General features: G+C 45.7%; 1 protein-coding gene across 1 annotated transcript in view; it reads right to left on the reverse strand.

The window, feature by feature from the left end:
• LOC130284952 (putative methyltransferase DDB_G0268948) overlaps window positions 1–23,435 on the reverse strand; it is a 139,841-nt gene that overhangs the window by 64,190 nt on the left and 52,216 nt on the right. Inside the window, exon 2 of the mRNA XM_056535935.1 lies at window positions 19,287–19,437. Within this exon, the coding sequence (XP_056391910.1) occupies window positions 19,287–19,397 (111 nt within the window). The 5' untranslated portion in view covers window positions 19,398–19,437. The remainder of the gene's footprint in view (window positions 1–19,286; window positions 19,438–23,435) is intronic.

The raw sequence follows: 23,435 nt of genomic DNA on the forward strand, positions 1-23,435 counted from the left end.
ATTTTTTGTTATATTTATAATGATTGTATTCTACTGAAAAGTTGTTTGTATATATGTTTTAAATGTTGAGGTACCCTTAAAGGAAATCCATCAGCAGTATCACCCACACTAAACCTGTCACACAGGCTTGTAATGCGGGTGATGCTGATCAAAACGATACTCACGGCTTCCAGATTCGCCCAGCCATTCCGCCGCAATTAACCTTTTTCTTTTTATGCAGTGAGTGCCTAGTGGCATGTGCAGAGCTCCGAACCAAGTAAGGGGCACACTGATGTCATCTTAACTGGGCGGGCGCTCTGCCCGACTAATCAATATTCATAACCACCCTCCCTGCTCTTGTGCCCCGTTTAAGTGTAAGGTGCATACGCAGCTTCCCTCCTTGCTCTTGCACCCCGTGTTAGTGTACAGCACATGCGCCACCTCTGGGAATACCCTAGAAGAGGTGCATGCACCATACACTAACACGGGCGCAAGAGCAGGGAGGGGGGTTATGAATATTGATGAGCCGGGCGGAGTGACCGCCCGGCTGGGCGAATCTGGACGCCATGAGTATCGTTTTGATCAGCATCACCTGCACTACAAGCCTGTGTGGGGGTGATACTGCTGGTGATACTGCTGACATATTTCCTTTAAAGCTACAGTTTGGTTTAGGTGTGGTTAGGTCTGAGGAGAGGCCTATTTCAAATCTAATCTCTCAACTGGTATTCCTGCAAGGATTACTTGCAAGGAGGAAATTCCTGCCCCTACGGACAAGTCTTCAGTATCTTGACAGGACCCTAGCAACCAGGATTAAACCTTCCGTCTCATAAGTCCAGAGCCGTAGCTGCCATGAGGCAACTGAGGCAGTCACCTCAGGCACAGCTGCAACCTCTGTAAATGGGGCACAGAAGTGCTCCCCCTTTCAGTTTTTTTTACCTCCCAGGCAGCCGCTGCAGCATTCAGCCCTGGAGTACCGCAGTGGCTGCCTGGGAGTAGAGCGAGCTGCCACGTCAATGATGACGTGCAATGTGGTCCCAGCCGGCTGGCAGAGAGAAGCGCCAACAGCCCGCAGTCTGCCTCAGCCTGTGCCTGCACTGCCGCCTGTCTGACTACCTGTGCTGCTGCTGAATGTCGCATACAGCGCCATTCCTCTTGCAACCATCTGCCATTGTCACCATATAGGTAACCTAGGATCTTCACAGAACATGTACAGTGCATAGTGAAAGTATTCGGCCCTCTTGAACTTTTCGACCTTTTGCCACATTTCAGGCTTCAAACATAAAGATATAAAACTGTAATTTTTTGTGAAGAATCAACAGCAAGTGGGACACAATCATGAAGTGGAACAAAATTTATTGGATATTTCAAACTTTTTTAACAAATAAAAAACAGAAAAATTGGGCGTGCAAAATTATTCAGCCCCCATAAGTTAATACTTTGTAGCATCACCTTTTGCTGTCATTACAGCTGTAAGTCGCTTGGGGTATGTGTCTATCCGTTTTGCACATCGAGAGACTGAAATTTTTGCCCATTCCTCCTTGCAAAATACCTCGAGCTCAGTGAGGTTGGATGGAGAGCGTTTGTGAACAGCAGTTTTCAGTTCTTTTCACAGATTCTCGATTGGATTCAGGTCTGGACTTTGACTTGGCCATTCTAACACCTGGATATGTTTATTTGTGAACCATTCCATTGTAGATTTTGCTTTATGTTTTGGATCATTGTCTTGTTGGAAGACAAATCTCCGTCCCAGTCTCCGGTCTTTTGCAGACTCTATCAGGTTTTCTTCCACAATGGTCCTGTATTTGGCTCCATCCATCTTCCCATCAATTTTAACCATCTTCCCTGTCCCTTCTGAAAAAAAGCTGGCAAAAACCATGATGCTGCCACCACCATGTTTGACAGTGGGGATGGTGTGTTCAGGGTGGTGAGCTGTATTGCTTTTACGCCAAACATAACATTTTGCATTGTTGCCAAAAAGTTTGATTTTGGTTTCATCTGACCAGAGCACCTTCTTACACGTTTGGTGTGTCTCCCAGATGATTGTGGCAAACCCCTTAAGGACCAAGGAGGTACTGGTACGTCCTTAGTCCTGCTCCTGTGATATAACGTGGGGTTACACGGAAACCCGCATCATATTACGGCGGGCCCGGCGTCATAGTGATCGCGGCGCCGCGCGCTATTAACCCTTTAGCCGCATGCTCAGAGCTGAGCCGCGCGGCTAAAAGTGAAAGCTGCCGGTTAGCTCAGGGAGCTGTTCGGGATAGCCGTGGCGAAATCGCGGCATCTCAAACAGCTTACAGGACAGCGGGAGGGCCCCTACCTGCCTCCTCGCTGTCCAATCGCCGAATGACTGCTCAGTGCCTAAGATCCAGGCAAGAGCAGTCATGCGGCAGAATCATCGATCACTGGTTTCCTATGAGAAACCAGTGATCAATGATAAATATCAGTGTGTGCAGTGTTATAGGTCCTTATGGGAGCTATAACACTGAAAAAAAAAAGTGAATGAATATCATTTAACCCCTCCCCTGTATAGAGATGAGTGAGCTTTTCAACATTTTGGCTTGCTGGACTCGCTGAACTTTTGATAAGAGGTTTGATAAGGCTCCGGCAATTAACCTGTTTGGGACCAAGGGTGTACTGCCGGGACCCGTGGCTAATAGCGTGCGGCACTGATCACAGTGCCACACTCTATTAACCCTTTAGACGCGGCATTCAAAGTTGATCACTACATCTAAAGTGAAATTAAAGTGAAACCAAAGTAGGTTTTTTTTCCGTTTCACCGTAGATTTTGGGGAAAAATAACTGACGTCATTACAAAGTAGAATTGGTGGCGCAAAAAATAAGCAATCATATGGATTTTTAGGTGCAAAATTGAAAGACTTATGATTTTTTAAAGGCAAGGAGCAAAAAACGAAAATGCAAAAACGGAAAAACCCCCGTTCCTTAAGGGGTTAAACAACACTTTTTATGGATATCTTTTAGAAATGGCTTTCTTCTTGCCACTCTTCCATAAAGGCCAGATTTGTGCAGTACACGACTGATTGTTGTCCTATGGACAGAGTCTCCCACCTCAGCTGTAGATCTCTGCCTGCAGTTCATCCAGAGTGATCATGTGCCTCTTGGCTGCATCTCTGATCAGTCTTCTCCTTGTATGAGCTGAAAGTTTAGAGGGACGGCCAGGTCTTCGTAGATTTGCAGTGGTCTGATACTCCTTTCATTTCAATATTAACGCTTGCACAGTGCCCATCTGCTGGTTGTACTAGTCTGTAGACGGTATAATACACAGCAGTCCATTCCTAATAGTCTTTGACAGAGTGCAATTTTGTGTTTAGTGCACAGCTTTTTTTGGCTGCAGCACTGTTGTGTACTGCTGGTGTTTTACAAAAATATGTTTTTTTTAGAGGTACTGTAGAGCATTTTTCTGCCCTCATAAATGCACACTGCATACGTACATCTAAGTAGTGTACTATTTTTTACCTGTTAATCTGTCAAGGGCATACATACTGTGAAAGTCCAGGCAAAAGTACTCACCGGCTGGTGTTGTACTCAGATACTTTTTTAAAGTGTACTGTAGAGCATTTTTCTGCCCTCATCAGTGCATACCACATACCTACATCTAAGTAGTATACTATTTTGTACCTGATAATCTGTCAAGGGCCTAGATATTGTGAAAGGCCAGCAAAAAGTGCACACCTGCTGCTGTTCTAGACAAATACTGTTTTAAGCTTAGTTATAGACCCCCCTCATATACGCACTAAGTATGTTAGGCAAAGAAGTGCCAGGACGTGCACAGAGGAGTGGCAGAGGCCTAAATCATTCATGCAGATGTTGCAGCAGACTAGGGGTGAGTGGCAGCAGGAGTCACAACGAGAAGCCTGAGCTCCCGTTATCAGCTAGCGGTCGTGTCTCGACCAGCAACCATCTGCCGTTGTCGATTGGTTAACACGGTCATCCCCTTCATCACAAGTGACATCTGACACCACCAGTCAGCAGTCGGTGGTTTCCTCAGATGCAAACCTCAGTTGGCATGGCCCGGGAGCATTCCCTGTCCTCCCATTGCCTCTGTCCTATGCTGTTCCCTCCCCTACAGAAGTATCTTATGCTGTGAGTTCAGCTCCACTATTCACTGAGGGTGATCTAATAGAGGACAGTCAGCAGCTACTGCCCAGCCAAGAAGTAGAGAAGACATCCGCTGCTTCCTCCGCTAGGCGGGCAAGTAGTGATGAGGAGAGTGATGTGGACCTTTGAGGAAGCCACATTATTAGTCAGTTGCCAGGATTACGGGATGAACAACATAATTTCATTTCTTACAATACGTGTTGGAAACGATGGCTGGTCAGGGCATTGGAGATGTGGCGCCTACATCTCACGGCCAAATGAGCCCTGTGGGGGCTGAACTGGAGGAGGAGGGGGAGGGGCACAGTGGAGCACAGTTAATGTTTCGCCAAATGTTTTTTTTTTCTAGTAATCTGACAGGAGAGGAGGAGCAAGAGCAGCCAGAGGAGTTAGAGGGTTATGAGGAAGGCGAGACAGAGGACCCAGACACACCGTGACAGTATGCAGTGGAGATGGAGGCAGGGAGTCCCTCCGAGTCACTTGCGCAAATGGCACGATGCATGCTCACCTGCTTGTGTAGTGACAGCCGACTTCTCCACCTTATTGGACCCTCACTTCCGCCACAAAATAGGGGCCTTTTTTACACCCACTGAGAGGGAGGACAAAATGACCTACTACAGAGGCATCCTATGTAGTCAGTTGGCCAATGCCTATCGGCGCCATCGTCCATCCTCTCTCAGGTCTGAATTGGGGGGCCCCCCTGCGCTCACCTTCCACTGCCATGGCTGCTGGGGAGGGGTGGGGTGGCAGGAGCAGTTCCATCAGCAGCAGCCTGAGTATACAGTCACTGATGAGTAGCTTTCCTCATCCGCATAGTGAAGCAACTCATCAGCAGCAGGTAGACCTGGAGTAGGACCTGAACCAGCAGGTGGTGTGATACCTTGACATGCCCATGCCAACACACCTTGAAGATATCCGCTGGACTTCTGGGCAGCCAAACAAACTTGATTTGTGTCCGCAACTAGCAGAGTTTGCCCTGGAAAAGCTGTCCTTCCCAACCACTAGTGTGCCATCAGAGTGAGTGTTTAGTGCGGTGGGGGCCATAGTCACCCCAAGGAGAACTCGTCTGTGGAGAGACTGACCATTGTGAAGATGAATCAGGCATGGATCAGCCAGGATTTCCAACCACCAATGCCTGATGCACAAGAGTAGATTGACCATGGTGCCACACCAACACTTCACAAATATGGATAGTGCCAAACAGATTTAAGGCGCTGCTCCCCAGTTATAAACATTCCTGAGCATCAGACCTTTTTTCACCCACCTTCGTCACCGGGTACTGGTATTGCCACCCACCTCACCACTCTGTCAACGGGTCACTTTCAGGACTCCTGATGCTGCTGCTCCCACCTCCAGGCTGTCTCATTCAGCCACTGTATGGTCTCTTCTCAGGCTTCAGCCAACTCCAGGTTGTGTCATTCAGCCACTATATGGTCTCCTCAAGCTTCAATCACCTCCAGGCTGTGCCATTCATCCAATATATGGTTTACTGATGCTTTAGCCAGCTCCAGTCTGTGTCATTTAGCAACTACATGGTTTAGTGATACGGCTGGGCCTAGGACATTACCTATATATGTTTATGGTAACACTAGGTACCATACATCTTCAATGGAAATTTCAAAATTCATCTTTTATTCTTAGAGATTGTGATGCCCTATTGTGTCCTCATCTGCCGCCAATTTATGGTCTCCCCATGCTGCCACAAACTCCAGGCAGTCATTCAGCCACTATATGGTCTTCTCATACTGATGCCACCTCCAGGCTGTCTCATTCAGCCACTATATGGTCTCTTTTCATGCTTCAGCCAACTCCAGGCTGTGTCATTCAGTCAGTATATGGTCTCCTACTGATGCCACCTCCGGGCACTGACATGTGACTCCTTGTTAGATTTGGTCCTTTGTACCCACACGCTGGGGCCTGGGACAATAAACCTTGGGAGTTAAAAGTTCAATTTCAAAACCCTCAATTTCAATTTAAAAATCTTAAATTTCTATTTAAAATTCTTAAATGTCAATGGTCTCCTCATGCTTCTGCCAATTCCAGGCTGTGCCATTCAGACACTATATGGTGTCCTCATGCGTCAGCCACCTCCACGTGTGCCATTCAGCCACTATATGATTTCCTCATGCTTCAGCCAACTCCAGGCTGTGCCATTCAGCCACTAAATAGTCTCCTCCTACTGATGCCACCTCCAGGCTCTGTCATTGTGTTGCCATGTGACATGTGACTCCTTGTTAGATTTGGTCCTTTGTATCCACATGCCGGTGCCTAGGACACAAAAACTTGGGAGCTAAAAGTTCAATTCAAACCCTCAATTTAAATATGTTAAATTAAAATTTAAAAATGTTAAATTTAAATTTAAAAATCATACATTTCAATGGTCTCCTCATGCTTCTGAACAGCTTACTCTGTTTCCTTTCAGCCATCTCCCCGCAGCCTGATTTGCCTGAATAAGTTCAGTAAGAACAATTTATTCTGTATAACACCAGAATCCTTTTATTAAATAATCCAAACTTACCCTTAATTTTCATATAATATCAACTTACATTTTCCCTGGCCGTTCTCACCAGTGGCTGGGTCCATTCTAAGAAGCGCTGCAAGAACATCCTCTTTGTCCATCATTCCATGAGTCAGCCTTCTTTATAATAATCTAAACTAATCTTATTTTTTTATATAATATTAATCAATATTCTCTGGCCGTTCTCACTTGTGGCTGTGTCTATTTTAAGAAGCGCTGCAGGAACACTCCTTCTGCCCACCATTCCAGGAGTCAGCCTTCTTTAGCACCTAACCCCTGCATTAATTCCAGTTCCCAAAACAGTCTCCCAGTCGCCTCTACGAACGGACTTCAACACAAGATCAATATGTGAAACTAGAGCATGCCCCAAACAGGGTGCACAAGTAGGAGACTTCACTGAATGAACTGCCGCAGTGATTTCCGCAACCCAGCAACACACTGACTTCCATACTGACTTCCCTACTGAATACGAGTTTTGAACATCACAAAATAAAGTTTAAAACACAAGGGACATAGAAAAATTATCTTATAATTTTATGACCTACTTTTTTATTGTATGTATTTTATTTATGTTATGTAACATTTAAACATGATTTTCGCGGGCTTGCTGAATATAAAAGGAACGTCATACTCAACTCCCAATCAGAAAACCTGCCGAAGAGGGGGCCCCACCCCTCAAAACGCATCATTTTATCTGCATGCTTTCAATAAATCTTTTTTATTTTAAAGTCTGGATTTTGCCGGTTATTTGTCCAAGTCAAGCATTAGACCTTCCAAAGGAGAGCGCCGTAGAGGACACCACTTTTTAGGAGAATCCTCTCTCCCCCATCTGCATTTATTCAGACACTATATGGTCTCCTCATGCTGCAGCCAACTCCAGGCTGTGTCATTCAGGCAATATATGGTTTATGGATGCTGCTGGGCCTGGGACTGGGAATAACATTTTTGTTATGGTACCACTAGCTGCCCAAAATCTTCAGTTTAACCTCTTCAGGACCTATGACGTATGCATATGTCATCACACCCTGGGTCTTAAGGACCCATGACGTATGCATACGTCATGTCTTTTCCTGGTCTCCGCCGCTCACCCGGCGGAGATCGTAAGCGGATCCCTGCTGAAATCCTTCAGCAGGGATCCAGGGCAAACGCCGAGGGGGGCCATGTAGGCCCCCCATGTCGGCGATCGCCGCAAATCGCAAGGGAAATCGCCCTTGCGATCTGCGGCGATACCGGGCTGATCGGGTCTCTGGGACCCGACCGCCCGGTAATTTCGCATGATCCCGGCTGTCACAGACAGCCAGGACCATGCTGAAGACTAGGAGTGAGGTGGCAAGCCTGCCACCTCCTCCTATTCCCTGCGATCTGTCGGTTAGTTAACCGACCAATCGCAGGAGGGGGGGCGGTTACTTCCTCCCGTCCTGCCCGGCCCCATGAAGTCCGGAGAGGACGGGAGGAAGACCGGAGGACGTGGCGGGGGACGGGGGAGTGCTGGGGACTGGCCCCAGTACTTACCTCGTCCCAGAAGACCCGGATCCCGGCGAGGAAGATGGCGGCGGCGGTGACAGGTGAGTAGATCTTCAGCCGCGGCCCTTTACAGCAATGCACATCGCCGTAAAGCGACATGCATTGCTGTATTGGGACCCTATATACTACAACTCCCAGCATGCCCAGACAGCCCTTGGCATCTGGGCATGCTGGGAGTTGCAGTTTTGCAACATCTGGAGGTCCACAGTTTGGAGACCACTGTGCCCTTCCAGATGTTGCAAAACTACACATTCTCAGCATGCCCTTACTGTCCAGGCATGCTGGGAGTTGTAGTTCTGTAACATTTGGCCCTTCAGATGTTGCAGAACTACAACTCCCAGCATGCCTGGACAGTTTTGGCATACTGGGAGTTGTAGTTTTGCAACATCTGGAAGGGCACAGATTGGGAACCACTGTATTAGTGGTCTGCAAACTGTAGTCCTCCAGATGTTGCAAACTACAACTCCAAGCATGCTCCAAGCTCTAAAGATGTTGCCGAACTACTACTCCCAGCATGCCTGAGAATGTTTGGGAGTTGTGGTTTTGCAACAACAGGAGGCACACTGGTTGGGAAACATTGTCTGTTTCCTAACTCAGTGTTTCCCAACCCGTGTGCCTCCAGCTGTTGCAAAACTATAACTACCAGCATGCACTGATAGACTGTGCATGCTGGGAGTTGTAGTTTTGCAACAGCTGGAGGTCCCCCCCTTGTGAATGTACAGGGTACATTCACATGGGCAGGGGGCTTACAGTGAGTATCAGGCTGCAAGTTTGCGATGCAGCAAATTTTGCGCGGCAGCTCAAACTCGCAGCGGGAAAATCGCTGTAACCCCCCCTGCCCGTGTGACTGTACCCTAAAAACACTACACTACACTACACTAACACAAAATAAAATAAAAAGTAAAAAACACTACATATACACATACCCCTACACAGCCCCCCTCCCCAATAAAAATGAAAAACGTCTGGTACGACACTGTTTCCAAAATGGAGCCTCCAGCTGTTGCAAAACAACAACTCCCAGTATTGCCGGACAGCCGTTGACTGTCCAAGCATGCTGGGAGTTTTGCAACAGCTGGAGGCACCCTGTTTGGGAATCACTGGCGTAGAATACCCCTATGTCCACCCCAATGCAAATCCCTAATTCAGGCCTCAAATGCGCATGGCGCTCTCACTTCGGAGCCCTGTCGTATTTCAAGGCAACAGTTTAGGGTCACATATGGGGTATCGCCGTACTCGGGAGAAACTGCCATACAAATTTTGGGGGTCTTTTTCTCCTTTCACCCCTTATGAAAAGGTGAAATTGGGGTCTACACCAGCATGTTAGTGTAAAAAAATAAATTTTTTACACTAACATGCTGGTGTTGCCCTATACTTTTCATTTTGACAAGAGGTAAAAGGGAAAAAAGCCCCCCAAAATTTGTAATGCAACTTCTCCCGACTACGGAGATACCCCATATGTGGGCGCAAAGTGCTCTGGGGGCGCACAACAAGGCTCAGAAGGGAGAGTGCACCATGTACATTTGAGGTGATTTGCACAGGGGTGGCTGATTGTTACAGCGGTTTTGACAAACGCAAAAAAAAAAAAAACACATGTGACCCCATTTCGGAAACTACACCCCTCACGGAATGTAATGAGGGGTGCAGTGAGAATTTACACCCCACTGGTGTCTGACAGATCTTTGGAACAGTGGGCTGCGCAAATTAAAAATTTTGTACAGCCCACTGTTCCAAAGATCTGACAGACACCAGTGGGGGGTAAATGCTCACTGTACCCCTTGTTACGTTCCTCAAGGGGTCTAGTTTCCAAAATGGTATGCCATGTGGGGGTTATTTTGCTGTTCTGGCACCATTGGGGCTTCCTAAATGCGACAAGCCCCCCGAGCAAAATTTGCTCTCAAAAAGCCAAATATGACTCCTTCTCTTCTGAGCATTGAAGTTCGCCCGTAGTGCGCTTCAGGTCAACTTATGGGGTACCTCCATACTCGTAAGAGATGGGGTTACAAATTTTGGGGGATATTTTCTGCTATTAACCCTTGCAAAAATGTGAAATTTGGGGGGGAAACACACATTTTAGTGACATTTTTTTTTTTTTTTTTTTACGTATGCAAAAGTCGTGAAACCCCTGTGGGGTATTAAGGCTCACTTTATTCCTTGTTACGTTCCTCAAGGGGTCTAGTTTCCAAAATGGTATGGCATGTGGGTATTTTTTGCTGTCCTGGCACCATAGGGGCTTCCTAAATGCGACATGCCCCCAGCAAAATTTGCTCTCAAAAAGCCAAATATGACTCCTCCTCTTCTGAGCATTGTAGTTCGCCCATAGTGCACTTCATGTCAACTTATGGGGTACCTCCATACTCAGAAGAGATGGGGTTACAAATTTTTGGGGCTATTTTCTGCTATTGACCCTTGAAAAAATGTGAAATTTGGGGGAAAACACACATTTTATTGAAATTTTTTAAAAAGTTTTTTTTACATATGCAAAAGTCGTGAAACACCTGTGGGGTATTAAGGCTCACTTTATTCCTTGTTACGTTCCTCAAGGGGTCTAGTTTCCAAAATGGTATGCCATGTGTTTTTTTTTTCCTGTTCTGGCACCATAGGGGCTTCCTAAATGCAACATGCCCCCCAAAAACCATTTCAGAAAAACGTACGCAGAAAAATCCCCTTGTCGCTCCTTCCCTTCTGAGCCCTCTACTGTGCCCGCCGAACACTTTACATAGATATATGAGGTATGTGCTTAGTTGAGAGAAATTGGGCTACAAATAGAAGTATACATTTTCTCCTTTTACCCCTTGTAAAAATTCAAAAATTGGGTCTACAAGAACATGCGAGTGTAAAAAATGGAAATTGTGAATTTTCTCCTTCACTTTGCTGCTATTCCTGTGAAACACCTAAAGGGTTAAAATGCTGACTGAATGTCATTTTGAATATTTTGTGGGGTGCAGTTTTTATAATGGGGTCATTTGTGGGGTATTTCTAAGATGAAGACCCTTCAAATCCACTTCAAACCTGAACTGGTCCCTGAAAAATTGTGATTTTGGAAATTTTGTGAAAAAATTGGAAAATTGCTGCTGAACTTTGAAGCCCTCTGGTGTCTTCCAAAAGTAAAAACACATCAATTTTATGATGCAAATATATAGTAGACATATTGTATATGTGAATAAAATAAAATAATATTTGGAATATCCATTTTCATTACAAGCAGAGAGCTTCAAAGTTAGAAAAATGCAAAATTTTCAAATTTTTCATCAAATTTTGGGATTTTTCACCAAGAAAGGATGCAAGTTATCAAAAAATTTTACCACTAAGTTAAAGTAGAATATGTCACGAAAAAACAATCTCGGAATCAGAACGATATCTAAAAGCATTCCAGAGTTATTAATGTTTAAAGTGACAGTGGTCAGATGTGCAAAAAATGGCCGGGTCCTAAGGTGTAAAATGGCTGGGTCCTTAAGGGGTTAAATTTCAGAATTCATCTGTTATTCTTAGGGATTGTGAATCCCTAGTGTCTACTCATGCTTCTGCCAACTCCTGGCTGTGCCATTCAGACACTATATGGTCTCCTCATGCTTAGCCAACTCCAGGCTGTGTCATTCAGCAAATAAATGTTTTACTGATGCTGCTGGGCATAGGCCTGGACTAATTTTTTTTTATGGTAGCATTAGCTACTATAAATCTTCAATTTAAATGTCAAAATTCATATTTTAATCTTAGGGATTGTGTAGCCCTAGTGCCTACTCATGCTGCTGGTGGTTCCAGGCTCTGTCAATCAGCCACTATATGGTCTCCTCATGCTGCCAACACCTCCACGCTGTGTCCTTCAGCCACTATATAGTCTCCTCATGCTGCAAACACCTCCACGCTGTTTCATTTAGCCACTATATGTCTCCTCATGCTTCAGCCTCATCCAAGCCATGTCATTCAGCCATTATTTGGTCTCCTCATGCTGCCAACACCTCCACGCTGTGTCATTCAGCCACTATGTGGTCTCCTCATACTGATGCCACCTCCAGGCTCTGTCATTGTGCTGCTCTGCGGAAGGGATTCTAAAAGTGATGCCTGTAATATGCATGTCATACTGAATAACAGTATTATTTAGGGATTGGGAAGCCCTGGTGTCTATTCATGCTGCTGCCAACTCCAGACTGTGCCATTCAGACACTATATGGTCTCCTCATGCTTCAGCCAACTCCAGGCTGTGTAATTCAGGCAATATATGGTTTATTGATGCTGCTGGGCCTGGGTCTGGGAATAAAAATTTTTTTATGGTAGCACTAGCTACCATAAATCTTCAATTTAAATTTCAAAATGCATCTTTTAATCTTAGGGATTGTGAAGCCCTAGTGTCTAATCATGCTGCTGCTAGCTCCAGGCTGTGTCATTCAGCCACTATATGGTCTCCTCATGCTGCCAACACCTCCATGCTGTGTCATTCAGCCACTATATGGTCTCCTCATGCTGCCAACACCTCCACGCTGTGTCATTCAGCCACTATATGTCTCCTTATGCTTCAGCCTCATCCAAGCTGTGTCATTCAGCCACTATATGGTCTCCTCCTCCCCACTGTGTCATTCAGCCACTATATGGTCTCCTCATACTGATGCCACCTCCAGGCTCTATCATTGTGCCGCTCTGCGGCAGTGATTCTACAAGCGATGCCTGTAATCTGCATGTCATACTGAACAACAGTATTATTTCACTACCCCAGCACACTCCATATGAGTGTTAGAACGCAGCAAAGTGTTCTACACCCCTATTGAGGCTCTCTATAGGCCAGAAATAGCCGTTTTAATATACAGGGTGGGCCATTTATATGGATACACCTTAAGTAAAATGGGAATGGTTGGTCATATTAACTTCCTATTTGTGGCACATTAGTATATGTGAGGGGGGAAACTTTTCAAGATGGGTGGTGACCATGGCGGCCATTTTGAAGTCGGCCATTTTGAATCCAACTTTTGTTTTTTCAATAGGAAGAGGGTCATGTGACACATCAAACCTATTGGGAATTTTACAAGAAAAACAATGATTTGCTTGGTTTTAACATAACTTTTTTCTTTCATGAGTTATTTACAAGTTTCTGACCACTTATAAAATGTGTTCAATGTGCTGCCCATTGTGTTGGATTGTCAATGCAACCCTCTTCTCTTACTTTTCACAAACTGATAGCAACACCGCAAGAGAAATGCTAGCACAGGCTTCCAGTAACCATAGTTTCAGGTGCTGCAGAATGGGCAAAACAAAAATTGGAACAGGACCCTCAGTTTACGCAGAAGATTTTGTTCAGTGATGAGGCAAACTTTTATGTGAATGGTGAAGTTAACAAACAAAACCACTGCTATTGGTCTGACACTAACCCACATTGGATAGATCCCTCCAAGACTGTTGGAACACAAAAATTGATGGTATGGTGTGGTATATGGGGTACAAAGATAGTGGGTCCATTCTTCATCAATGGAAACTTCAAGGCCATTGGATATGTGAAATTGCTACATGATTATGTGTTTCCCTCTTTATGTACTGAAGCTGGCACATTCCCTGAGTTTTTCCAGCAAGATGGTGCACCACCACATTATGGGTGTCAGGTCTGAGCATTCCTATATGAACAGATTCCTGAAAAGTGGATTGGTTGTCGTGGGCCAGTTGAATGGCCCCCAAGGTCTCCTGATCTGACCCCATTAGACTTTTATCTTTGGGGTCATCTGAAGGCAATTGTCTATGCTGTGAAGATACGAGATGTGCAGCACCTGAAACTATGGATACTGGAAGCCTGTGCTAGCATTTCTCCTGCGGTGATGCTATCAGTGTGTGAAGAGTGGGAGAAGAGGGTTGCATTGACAATCCAACACAATGGGCAGCACATTGAACACATTTTATAAGTGTTCAGAAACTTGTAAATAACTCATGAAAGAATAAAGTTACGTTAAAACCAAGAACATCATTGTTTTTCTTGTGAAATTCCCAATAAGTATGATGTGTCACGTGACCCTCTTCCTATTAAAAATGCAAAAGTTGGATTCAAAATGGCCAACTTCAAAATGGCCGCCATGGTCACCACGCATCTTGAAAAGTTTCCCCCCTCACATATACTAATGTGCCACAAACAGGAAGTTAATACCACCAACCATTCCCATTTTATTAAGGTGTATCCGTATAAATGGCCCACCCTGTAGATTCGCCGCTAATAAATTCGGATCAAACCAAATTTTTTCAAAAAATTTGGCGAATCGGCCGAATCAAATTTTTCAAAAGTTTGCTCATCTCTAATAAGTACAGATTTTTTTTCCTATAATGTACAGTAGTATGGGCATTCTTCTAATGCCTCCCTGTTACTTGCTCATCCTTTATTATACTTTCAGGGCTGTACTAACTTTTCTGCTGGTGGGGTAACCATGTACATACATTACATTACTTATCCTGTACTGATTCTAAGTTATATTTCATTGTAGTCCAGAGCTGCCACAGATATAAGAGAAACTGGGGAGCATCACATTAGTTAACTCTGTTTCCTTAGGAGACTAGGTAAGTGACCTGCTGCTTCTACGGAAAGTAATGTAATGTGACCTTGCATTTACTGCAATGGATAGATTTTTCACTATCGGTGCCACCCATCGGACAAAATCTCACTATTTAAGTGAATGCAAGGTCACGTTACATTACTTATTCTGTACTGATCCTGAGTTATATCCTGTATTATGCTCCAGAGCTGTACTCACTATTCTGTTGGTGAGGTCACTGTGTACATAAATAACATTACTTGTTCTGTACTCATCATGAATTATGTTTTCAACTTTTTATTTTGGGGGGGGGAGGGGGTGACCAATTTTCTGTGCTTGCTTTGGGCGCAAAAGGAGCTAGCTACAGCTCTGCACAAGTCAGTATTAATCTGTTTGGTGTAAGCACCACAGGTTTCAGCAAGGCAACAGGGCTCCCAAGGGGTTACGCTACACTCTCTCACCTAAAGCCAGCTGTTTGTGTATGACGATCTGCACCCAGCTCAGTAAAGACAGTTATCCGTACCCTGACATCGGCTGTCTCCAACCTCGGGCCGTGTATAGGATAATGGTACCCTGGCATCACGAAGTGATCAGGTATTTCTACTAACACCCCATGGACACCATATAAACCCTTGGCTACCCACATCCCTGGCTACCTACACCCTTGGCTACATAAAACCCATGGCTACCTAAACCCCTGGCTAACTACATCCCTGGCTACCTAAACTGACTACTTAAACCCCTGGCTACTTACCAACTAAATACTTCACTGTTTTCAACCAGGGTGCATCCAGCCGTTGCAAAACTACAACAGCTGGATGGGCATGCTGGGATTTGTAGTTTGCAACAGCTGGGTACTCCCTGGTTAAAAAAAAAACGTGACCTACCAACATATCTAGCTACCTACCTACATCCCTGGCTACTTAGGGAAAATGTGGCATGATGCTGTGAGGATGTTTTTCAGTGGCTAGGATAGGGAGATTTTTACTAAAAATGTAAGAACAAACTGACATCTAAGCATTGTGTCTCTCTGCACAATTAGTAAACACACATAATCCCTTGTATCACACCCTTGTATAAAGGATAAAAGAGCAATACAGCATACTTTCAGGGAGTATAAAAGCTAATTCTTTAATTGCTTGAATAGCAATTATGACTATGTTGCAACCATCCTCCTCAGGCTAGACTCCTTCTAACATAAAGCATTGTATAGCAAGGAATCATCATTTGTGCTTGGTGTGAAAAGACTCATAGGGGGACATTTACTAATCTAGTCTATTCTGGGTATGCTTATAGACCAGCGTATGTGGTAGTCTCCTGTCTATTATGCTCCTAATTTATCAAAGGTCTCACAGCCCTTGATAAATTATGTGCTCAGACTTCAGGGTCTACAGCTTAAACTGCATTTAGACCTGCTCCAACATGGTCTGCCATTTCAGCGTATTTTGGGCAGATGCGACTTGTCGCACCAAAGTCGCACTTGATAAATTCAGCACCAATGCATTTTCCAATGCATTTCCGTCTAAAATAGACTTGCATGCATCATGTTCTAAAAATCCTCTACAGCAAAAGTCGTAGAAAAGTCGCACATATTTAGACTGCGACTTTCTGTGCGACAAATTTAGACAGGAAAAACCAGTCTAAATCCTTTGATAAATCTCCCCCATAGACTGTCTCATTCCTCTCTAATCAGTACAACACAAATAGAGAAACATAGCCGCACATCCACCGTTTGTATTTTGATCTACTTGCTTCTCAGAATAATTTTAAAAACTAACAGGGTGTTATACATTTTGATCAAAAAGTACAAGCCCACTCGCCACGTCAAGGCCACCTAGTCAGAGTGGGTCCCTAACCTAACACTGGCGTAGCACCGGGCGGTGACCACTGCCTCCGAGACACCATGCCCACAGGGGGAACAACCCAGTGGCCAGGCAGCCCCACTGCTGCCCAACCAAGCCCCTGGTTTTGGGCCGCACCACCCCACAGACAAAGCACCACAGAAACAATGGCCGCCACAGAGAACCACACCAGTGTAAACACTAAACATGTGCTCCCTACCAGAGGGCCGGAAGAATGTAAGGAGGAAACTCTTATGCAGTCTCCTCCTAATTAAAAACGCCTGGGCCGAATGGGTGGAGGGGAGTGCCAGCCATGGAAGAAGGGAGAGTCTACAAATGTACAACACAAATCGTTGCCGCCCGGCACTACGCCAGTGTTAGGTTAGGGACCCACTCTGACTAGGTGGCCTTGATGTGGCGAGTGGGCTTGTACTTTTTGATCAAAATATATAACACCTGTCACGATGCCGGCTGGCAGGTAGTGGACCCTCTGTGCCAGAGAGGGATTGGCGTGGACCGTGCTAGTGGACCGGTTCTAAGCCACTACTGGTTTTCACCAGAGCCCGCCGCAAAGCGGGATGGTCTTGCTGCGGCGGTAGTGACCAGGTCGTATCCACTAGCAACGGCTCACCTCTCTGGCTGCTGAAGATAGGCGCGGTACAAGGGAGTAGGCAGAAGCAAGGTCGGACGTAGCAGAAGGTCGGGGCAGGCAGCAAGGATCGTAGTCAGGGGCAACGGCAGAAGGTCTGGAAACACAGGCAAGGAACACACAAGGAACGCTTTCACTGGCACTAAGGCAACAAGATCCGGCAAGGGAGTGCAAGGGAAGTGAGGTAATATAGGGAAGTGCACAGGTGAAAACCCTAATTGGAACCACTGCGCCAATCAGCGGCGCAGTGGCCCTTTAAATCGCAGAGACCCGGCGCGCGCGCGCCCTAGGGAGCGGGGCCGCGCGCGCCGGGACAGAACAGACGGGGAGCGAGTCAGGTAGGGGAGCCGGGGTGCGCATCGCGAGCGGGCGCTACCCGCATCGCGAATCGCATCCCGGCTGGCAGCAGGATCGCAGCGCCCCGGGTCAGAGGACGTGACCGGAGCGCTGCAGCGGAGGGAGTGAAGCGAGCGCTCCGGGGAGGAGCGGGGACCCGGAGCGCTCGGCGTAACAACACCCTGTTAGTTTTTTAAATTATTCTGAGAAGCATGTAGATAAAAATACAAATGGTGGATGTGCGGCTATGTTTCTCTATTTGTAGTGTCCTCTACAATCAGTGCTATCAGAGTGAGACTTTTTTTTTCAGAAATTGGGGTAAAACTGCAGAATTTTTGTTTGGATTTGGTAAAATTGTGGTAAAACAGTGACTGCTGCATATCCACAATGTGTGAACATGGATTAAGTAGGGACTACAGTTGCCACCCTTCTTGCAAAAAAATACTGGCCATGGTAATTTACATAATTAATTCTATATGCTTGACATCACAGGAAGCTCCGCCCATACACATTGCGCCACGTAAAGGCACAACGGGATCAGAAGGGGATTAAAATGGCACAGGGAGGGGGGATCAGAAGGGGCAATTGAAATGCCTCAGTGGGCTCAGAAGAGGCAATTGAAATGGCAAAGAGGGATAAGAGGGGGCAATTGAAATGGCACAGGTGGGAATCAATAGAGGGGGATGAAAATGGCATGAGGGAATAGGGATCAGAGGGGGGATTGAAATGGCACGACGGAATGGGGATCGGAGGAGGGATTGAAATGGCATGGGGTGGATCAGATGGGGGAATTGAAATGGTACAGGGGGATCAGAACGGAGGGATTTAAATGGCACAGGAAGATCAGAGGGGGACAATTGAAATGGCACAGGGATTGAAATGGCATTGGGGTGGGGATTGGAGAGGGTATTGAAATGGCACAAGGTAGATCAGATAGAGGAATTGAAATGGTACAGGGGGATCAGAAGGGGGAGATTGAAATGGCACAGGGGGATCAGAAGAAGATCAAAATGGCATGGGGGGGTGGATCAAAGGGGGGTATTGAAATTACATGGGGAGATCAAAGAGGTGGATTGAAATAGCACAGGGGGATCAGAGGAGGATTGAAATGCACAGGGTGGGATCAGAGGAGAGGGATTGAAATGGCACAGGCAGGGATCAAAGGGAGGGATTGAAATGACATAGGCCATCGTTCCATTTCAGTCCCCCCCTATGATCCGCCCTGTATGTCTCCAGGCTCAGGTGCTGCTAGTTTCTTCTCTTGGCACCACCGGGATTTCTGTGTGGGTGGCAAGTGACGTCCCTGATGTAGCGCAAAGGAGCTACGCAGGAGGACGTCACTCGTCACTCCCGGCAGCCAGCGTCGCAGCTCACTAATTTAAAGTGAGCCACCTAGAACACTGAGCTGTGGCGGTTGCTGCTGCTACTGCGCCGGGGCTAATGTGATTCTGGCCGGTGCTCTTTCCTCAAAAATATGGACCATTGCATGGCCGGTATTTTTCATACAAAATTATCAGAAGGGACATTGAAATACCGACTGCTTTGGTAAAATACTGGCTGGGTAGCAACCCTAGTAGGAACACACCCTTTAGTCAATTGGATTGGTAAACTGGAGTTATTAATTTATTTGTACATTTTCAGAAGTAGGAACAGGGGACCCGATTAATGCAGAGTTCTAAGAAAAAAAAATGCTTAAGAATTTAAGGAAAGCAAATATATTGTTAAACAGACATTTAAAGTGAGCCTGCAGGTTTCTTTTAAGCATTACATATAAATAAGGTTGTAATAATTAATTTAAGAGCATGCATTCCCATTATACTTACTTTTTCTTTCACATAGGATAAAACCATACTGAGGATTTCATTGGAGGCCGGAATCATATACTTATAATATACTGCAGAAAATGTCTTCTTATTGAACAAATTGACTGGCATGATGATATGTGCTGTGGCTGTTGATATTTCTAATAAAAAACTGTAAAATGAATAGAAACCTTATTTACAGTGTTTACCAGAGGTAAATAGGTTACAAAACCACCATTTTTAATCACTACTATGTATAACAACAATATTTTGTTTGTCTTTGTGCAAGCTTTTTGAGGCAAGCAGGAAGGATAGCATGCATGTAATATTACTTCTACTGGAAAGCAAGTGAGATGGCCTTAAAAATAGGGCCACCACCAAGGAGTACCATGTCAAATTGTCTAGAATTAACTGTGGCAAGCTCCCTTTACCCGAAAACCAATTCCCCTTCCCACTAGACCACAATTCTTTTGCGAGCTGTGGCACAAAAACACAAGCGCAGAAATTTTGCGATTATTTGCTGTTTTTGGCAGACGGCAAAGTAATCACAAATGATATATACCCCCCTATGTGTACTATTACTTCCCCATTCATTGAACTTTGAAGCATGCAGGCAATCATCTTTTCTGCATACTTACCATGGACACAAGTTTCATTGCCAGTACTGACTACACATGTAAGACTCAACGCAGACGGCAGGTACCCAGGCAGTAGTAGATCAGTGGTTCCACAGTAGTCTAGAGTGGGTGATGTGGTGGATCCACTGGACCTGTGTGGCAGATGACGCGGGCCGTGCCAGGGAGCGGAGTCTAAGGTGCCGCTCGTTTTCACCAGAGCCCGCCCCCCACAAAGCGAGTTGGACTTGCTGCGGCAGGCGACAACCAGGTCGCTACCCCTGGCATTACTGGACCACACAGGCGGCTGAGGTGATGCGTGGCACCGAAGGAATAGGCAGGACATAGTCAGGCTGGCTAGAGGTCAGGGCAGGTGGCACAGGAGCGTAGTCAGTAGGGTAGCAGAAGGTCAATAGGCTGGCGGCTAGAATCACGGTCAGGTCATGGAATACAAAGGTCTGATACACGGCAAGGAAACACTAGGACTGCTTTCTCTAAGGCGCAAGGCAAACAAAGATCCGGCAAGGGTACTAGGGAGGTGCTAAAACTTTTAATAATGGTGCAGGTGTTAATACTAATTACAGGCGCACTGGCCCTCTAAATTTCAAAGCTCCATCGTGCGCGTCGGAGCTGAGAGACAGATGCCGTGAACGGAGGTGAGTGACGGGCTGGGACTCGCATGCGGGCTCGTCCCGCGATGCGAATCCCAGCCCTGCCGGGAGCCGACATACGGGGAGAGATGCGATCACGGCCGGTATGTCCGGCAAGAGCGCTCTCTTTGTGGGACAACATTTTTTTGAGGAGATTGTCATATACAATGGCTATAATAGGTATCCATGTTGCATTGTGACTGCTTGTCAGTCATTACTGGTGATATATGTCCTTAAAAGTTTCTATCGTTATGCACAGCTGTTAATTCCATTACACACTTATCTGCATTGTTTAACATTTCAAAGAATCCCTCCTGTTTGATCTAACTGCCAGGAGACGACAATCTGAGCGATAGCATCCAGTGGCCAGTTGGGGGCAATTAACATACCTGTGCCAATTAAGGGACACTGTTGCCTGGATAGTGAATTTGACACTTCCCCTAGACAGAGAGACTCTCTCTCCTGATGTCAATTGATGCCATTTCTTCCAAATATTAAATATGGAGGTCAGGAAGGTATGTCCGCAGCCCCTATCTTGTACGGTTAGATTCTCCATCATACTACCTTTAAAATGAGTCCTCACATGACCCTTGTGCATTGTTCCCTGCCCGAACTGTATGGACTGGGTAAATCATACACAATAAGGGGGTCATGTCAGGTACCCCTAGAAAGAGGATTTGAAGGAGAAGCCAAATATAAGAAAATGATGTGGGTGCCTGGCCCATGATAGAAGATAGAGGACATTTCCTATTCTTTGGGCATAAGGTTATCATAAGCAAGTGGGAAACATCTCTCTCTCCTCCTTGTCCCGCTCAGGGGCTGAACATAGAGGGATCACCTGTCCATAGCAGGGTATAAAACTGCAGACCTGGGGGGGGGCTAGGGTGCGCTTGCATGGGGGACAAATCTAATTTTGGATGCCAGACACCATTTCTAGAGATGAGCGAACTTTTGAAAAATTCAATTTGGCCGATTCGCCAAATTTTTCCAAAAAGTTTTCTTCAATCCAAATTTTTTCGCGGCTAATCTATATTAAAAAAGGCTATTTCTAGCCTACAGACAGCCTCAATAGGGGTATAGAACACTTTGCTGTGTTCTAAAACGCATATGGAGTGTGCTGGGGTAGTGAAATAATACTGTTATTCAGAATAACATGCAGATTACCAGCATCGCTTTTAGAATCACTGCCGCATAGCAGCACAATGACAGAGCCTGGTGGTGGCATCAGTGTGAGGAGACCATAGAGTGGCTTAATGGCACAGCGTTGAGGTGCTGGCAGCATGAGGACACCATATAGTGGCTGAATGACACAGCTTGGATGAGGCTGAAGCATGAGGACACCATAAAGTGGCTGAATGACACAGCGTGGAGGTGTTGGCAGCATGAGGACACCATATAGTGGCTGAATGACACAGCGTGGAGGTGTTGGCAGCATGAGTAGGCACTAGGCCTTCACAATCCCTAAGATTAAAAGATGAATCTAGAAATTTAAACCGAAGATTTTGCATAGCGGGTGCTACCTATGATAACATTTGAATTTCCCAGACCCAGGCCCAGCAGCGGCATCAGTAAACCATATATTGCCTGAATGACACAGTCTGGAGTTGGCTGATGCATGAGTACATACCAGGGCTTCACAATCCCCCCCCAAAAACACAACAATTTTAGAAATTTTTGAAAAAGATTTTGGATAGCGGGTGCTACCTATGAGACAATTTGAAATTCCCAGACCCAGGCCCAGCAGCGCCATCAGTAAACCATATATTGCCTGAATAACACAGCCTGGAGTTGGCTGATGCATGAGGAGACCATCAAAATGTCTGATTTTTTTATTTGAAATATAAATCAAACTTTGAGTGTCCCGGACCCAAGCGTGTGGGTACGAAGGACCAAACCTAACAAGCCCCCACAGCGGCATCAGTAAACCATATATTGCCTGAATGACACAGCCTGGAGTTGGCTGATGCATTAGTACACACCAGGGCTTCACAATTCCTAAGAAAAAACACAACAATTTAAGAATTTTTTTTAAAAGGTTTTGGCAGCGGGTGCTACCTATGAGAAAATTTGAAAATCCCAGACCCAGGCCCAGCAGCGCCATCAGTAAACCATATATTGCCTGAATGACACAGCGTGGAGTTGGCTAATCCATGAGGAGACCATTGAAATGTCTGATTTTTTAATTTGAAATTTAAATCAAACTTTGAGTGTCCCGGACCCCAGCGTGTGGGTACAAAGGACCAAATTTAACAAGCCCCCACAGGGCTCATGTGGCCGATAGATGTATGCGCAACGTCTCCATTGCCCTGACCAGCCATTGTTTCCAAGACTTTGCGCCAAGGCAAACCATGTGAAGAACAGCGTGACACCACCGTGCCCTGCGCACATGGTATGCTGAAGGGCTACTGAGACTTGTCCGGGCAGCGGAGGCTTAGGACACAGTGGAGGATGTGGAGGCGGAGTAGCACACTGTAAAAGGACCAACGGGCTGACAGAGTGTAGCATGAAGCATCATGAGTACACACCAGGGCTTCACAATCCCTAAGAAAAAACAACCATTTAAAAAAATTTCGAAGAAGATTTAGGACAGCGGGTGCTACCTATATATTGCCTGAATGTCACAGCCTGGATTTGGCTGATGCATGAGTACACACCAGTGCTTCACAATCCCTAAAAAAAAAAAAATTTTTGAAATTTTGAAAAAAGATTTTAGATAGCGGGTGCTACCTATGAGAAAATTTGAAATTCCCAGACCCAGGCCCAGCAGCGCCATCAGTAAACCATATATTGCCTGAATGACACAGCCTGGAGTTGGCTGATGCACGAGTACACACCAGGGCTTCACAATCCCCCCCAAAAAACACAACAATTGTAGAAATTTATGAAGAAGACTTTTGGATAGCGGG

The sequence above is a fragment of the Hyla sarda genome, chromosome 8, assembly GCF_029499605.1.
Source record: "Hyla sarda isolate aHylSar1 chromosome 8, aHylSar1.hap1, whole genome shotgun sequence".
Taxonomy (NCBI): Eukaryota; Metazoa; Chordata; class Amphibia; order Anura; family Hylidae; genus Hyla; species Hyla sarda.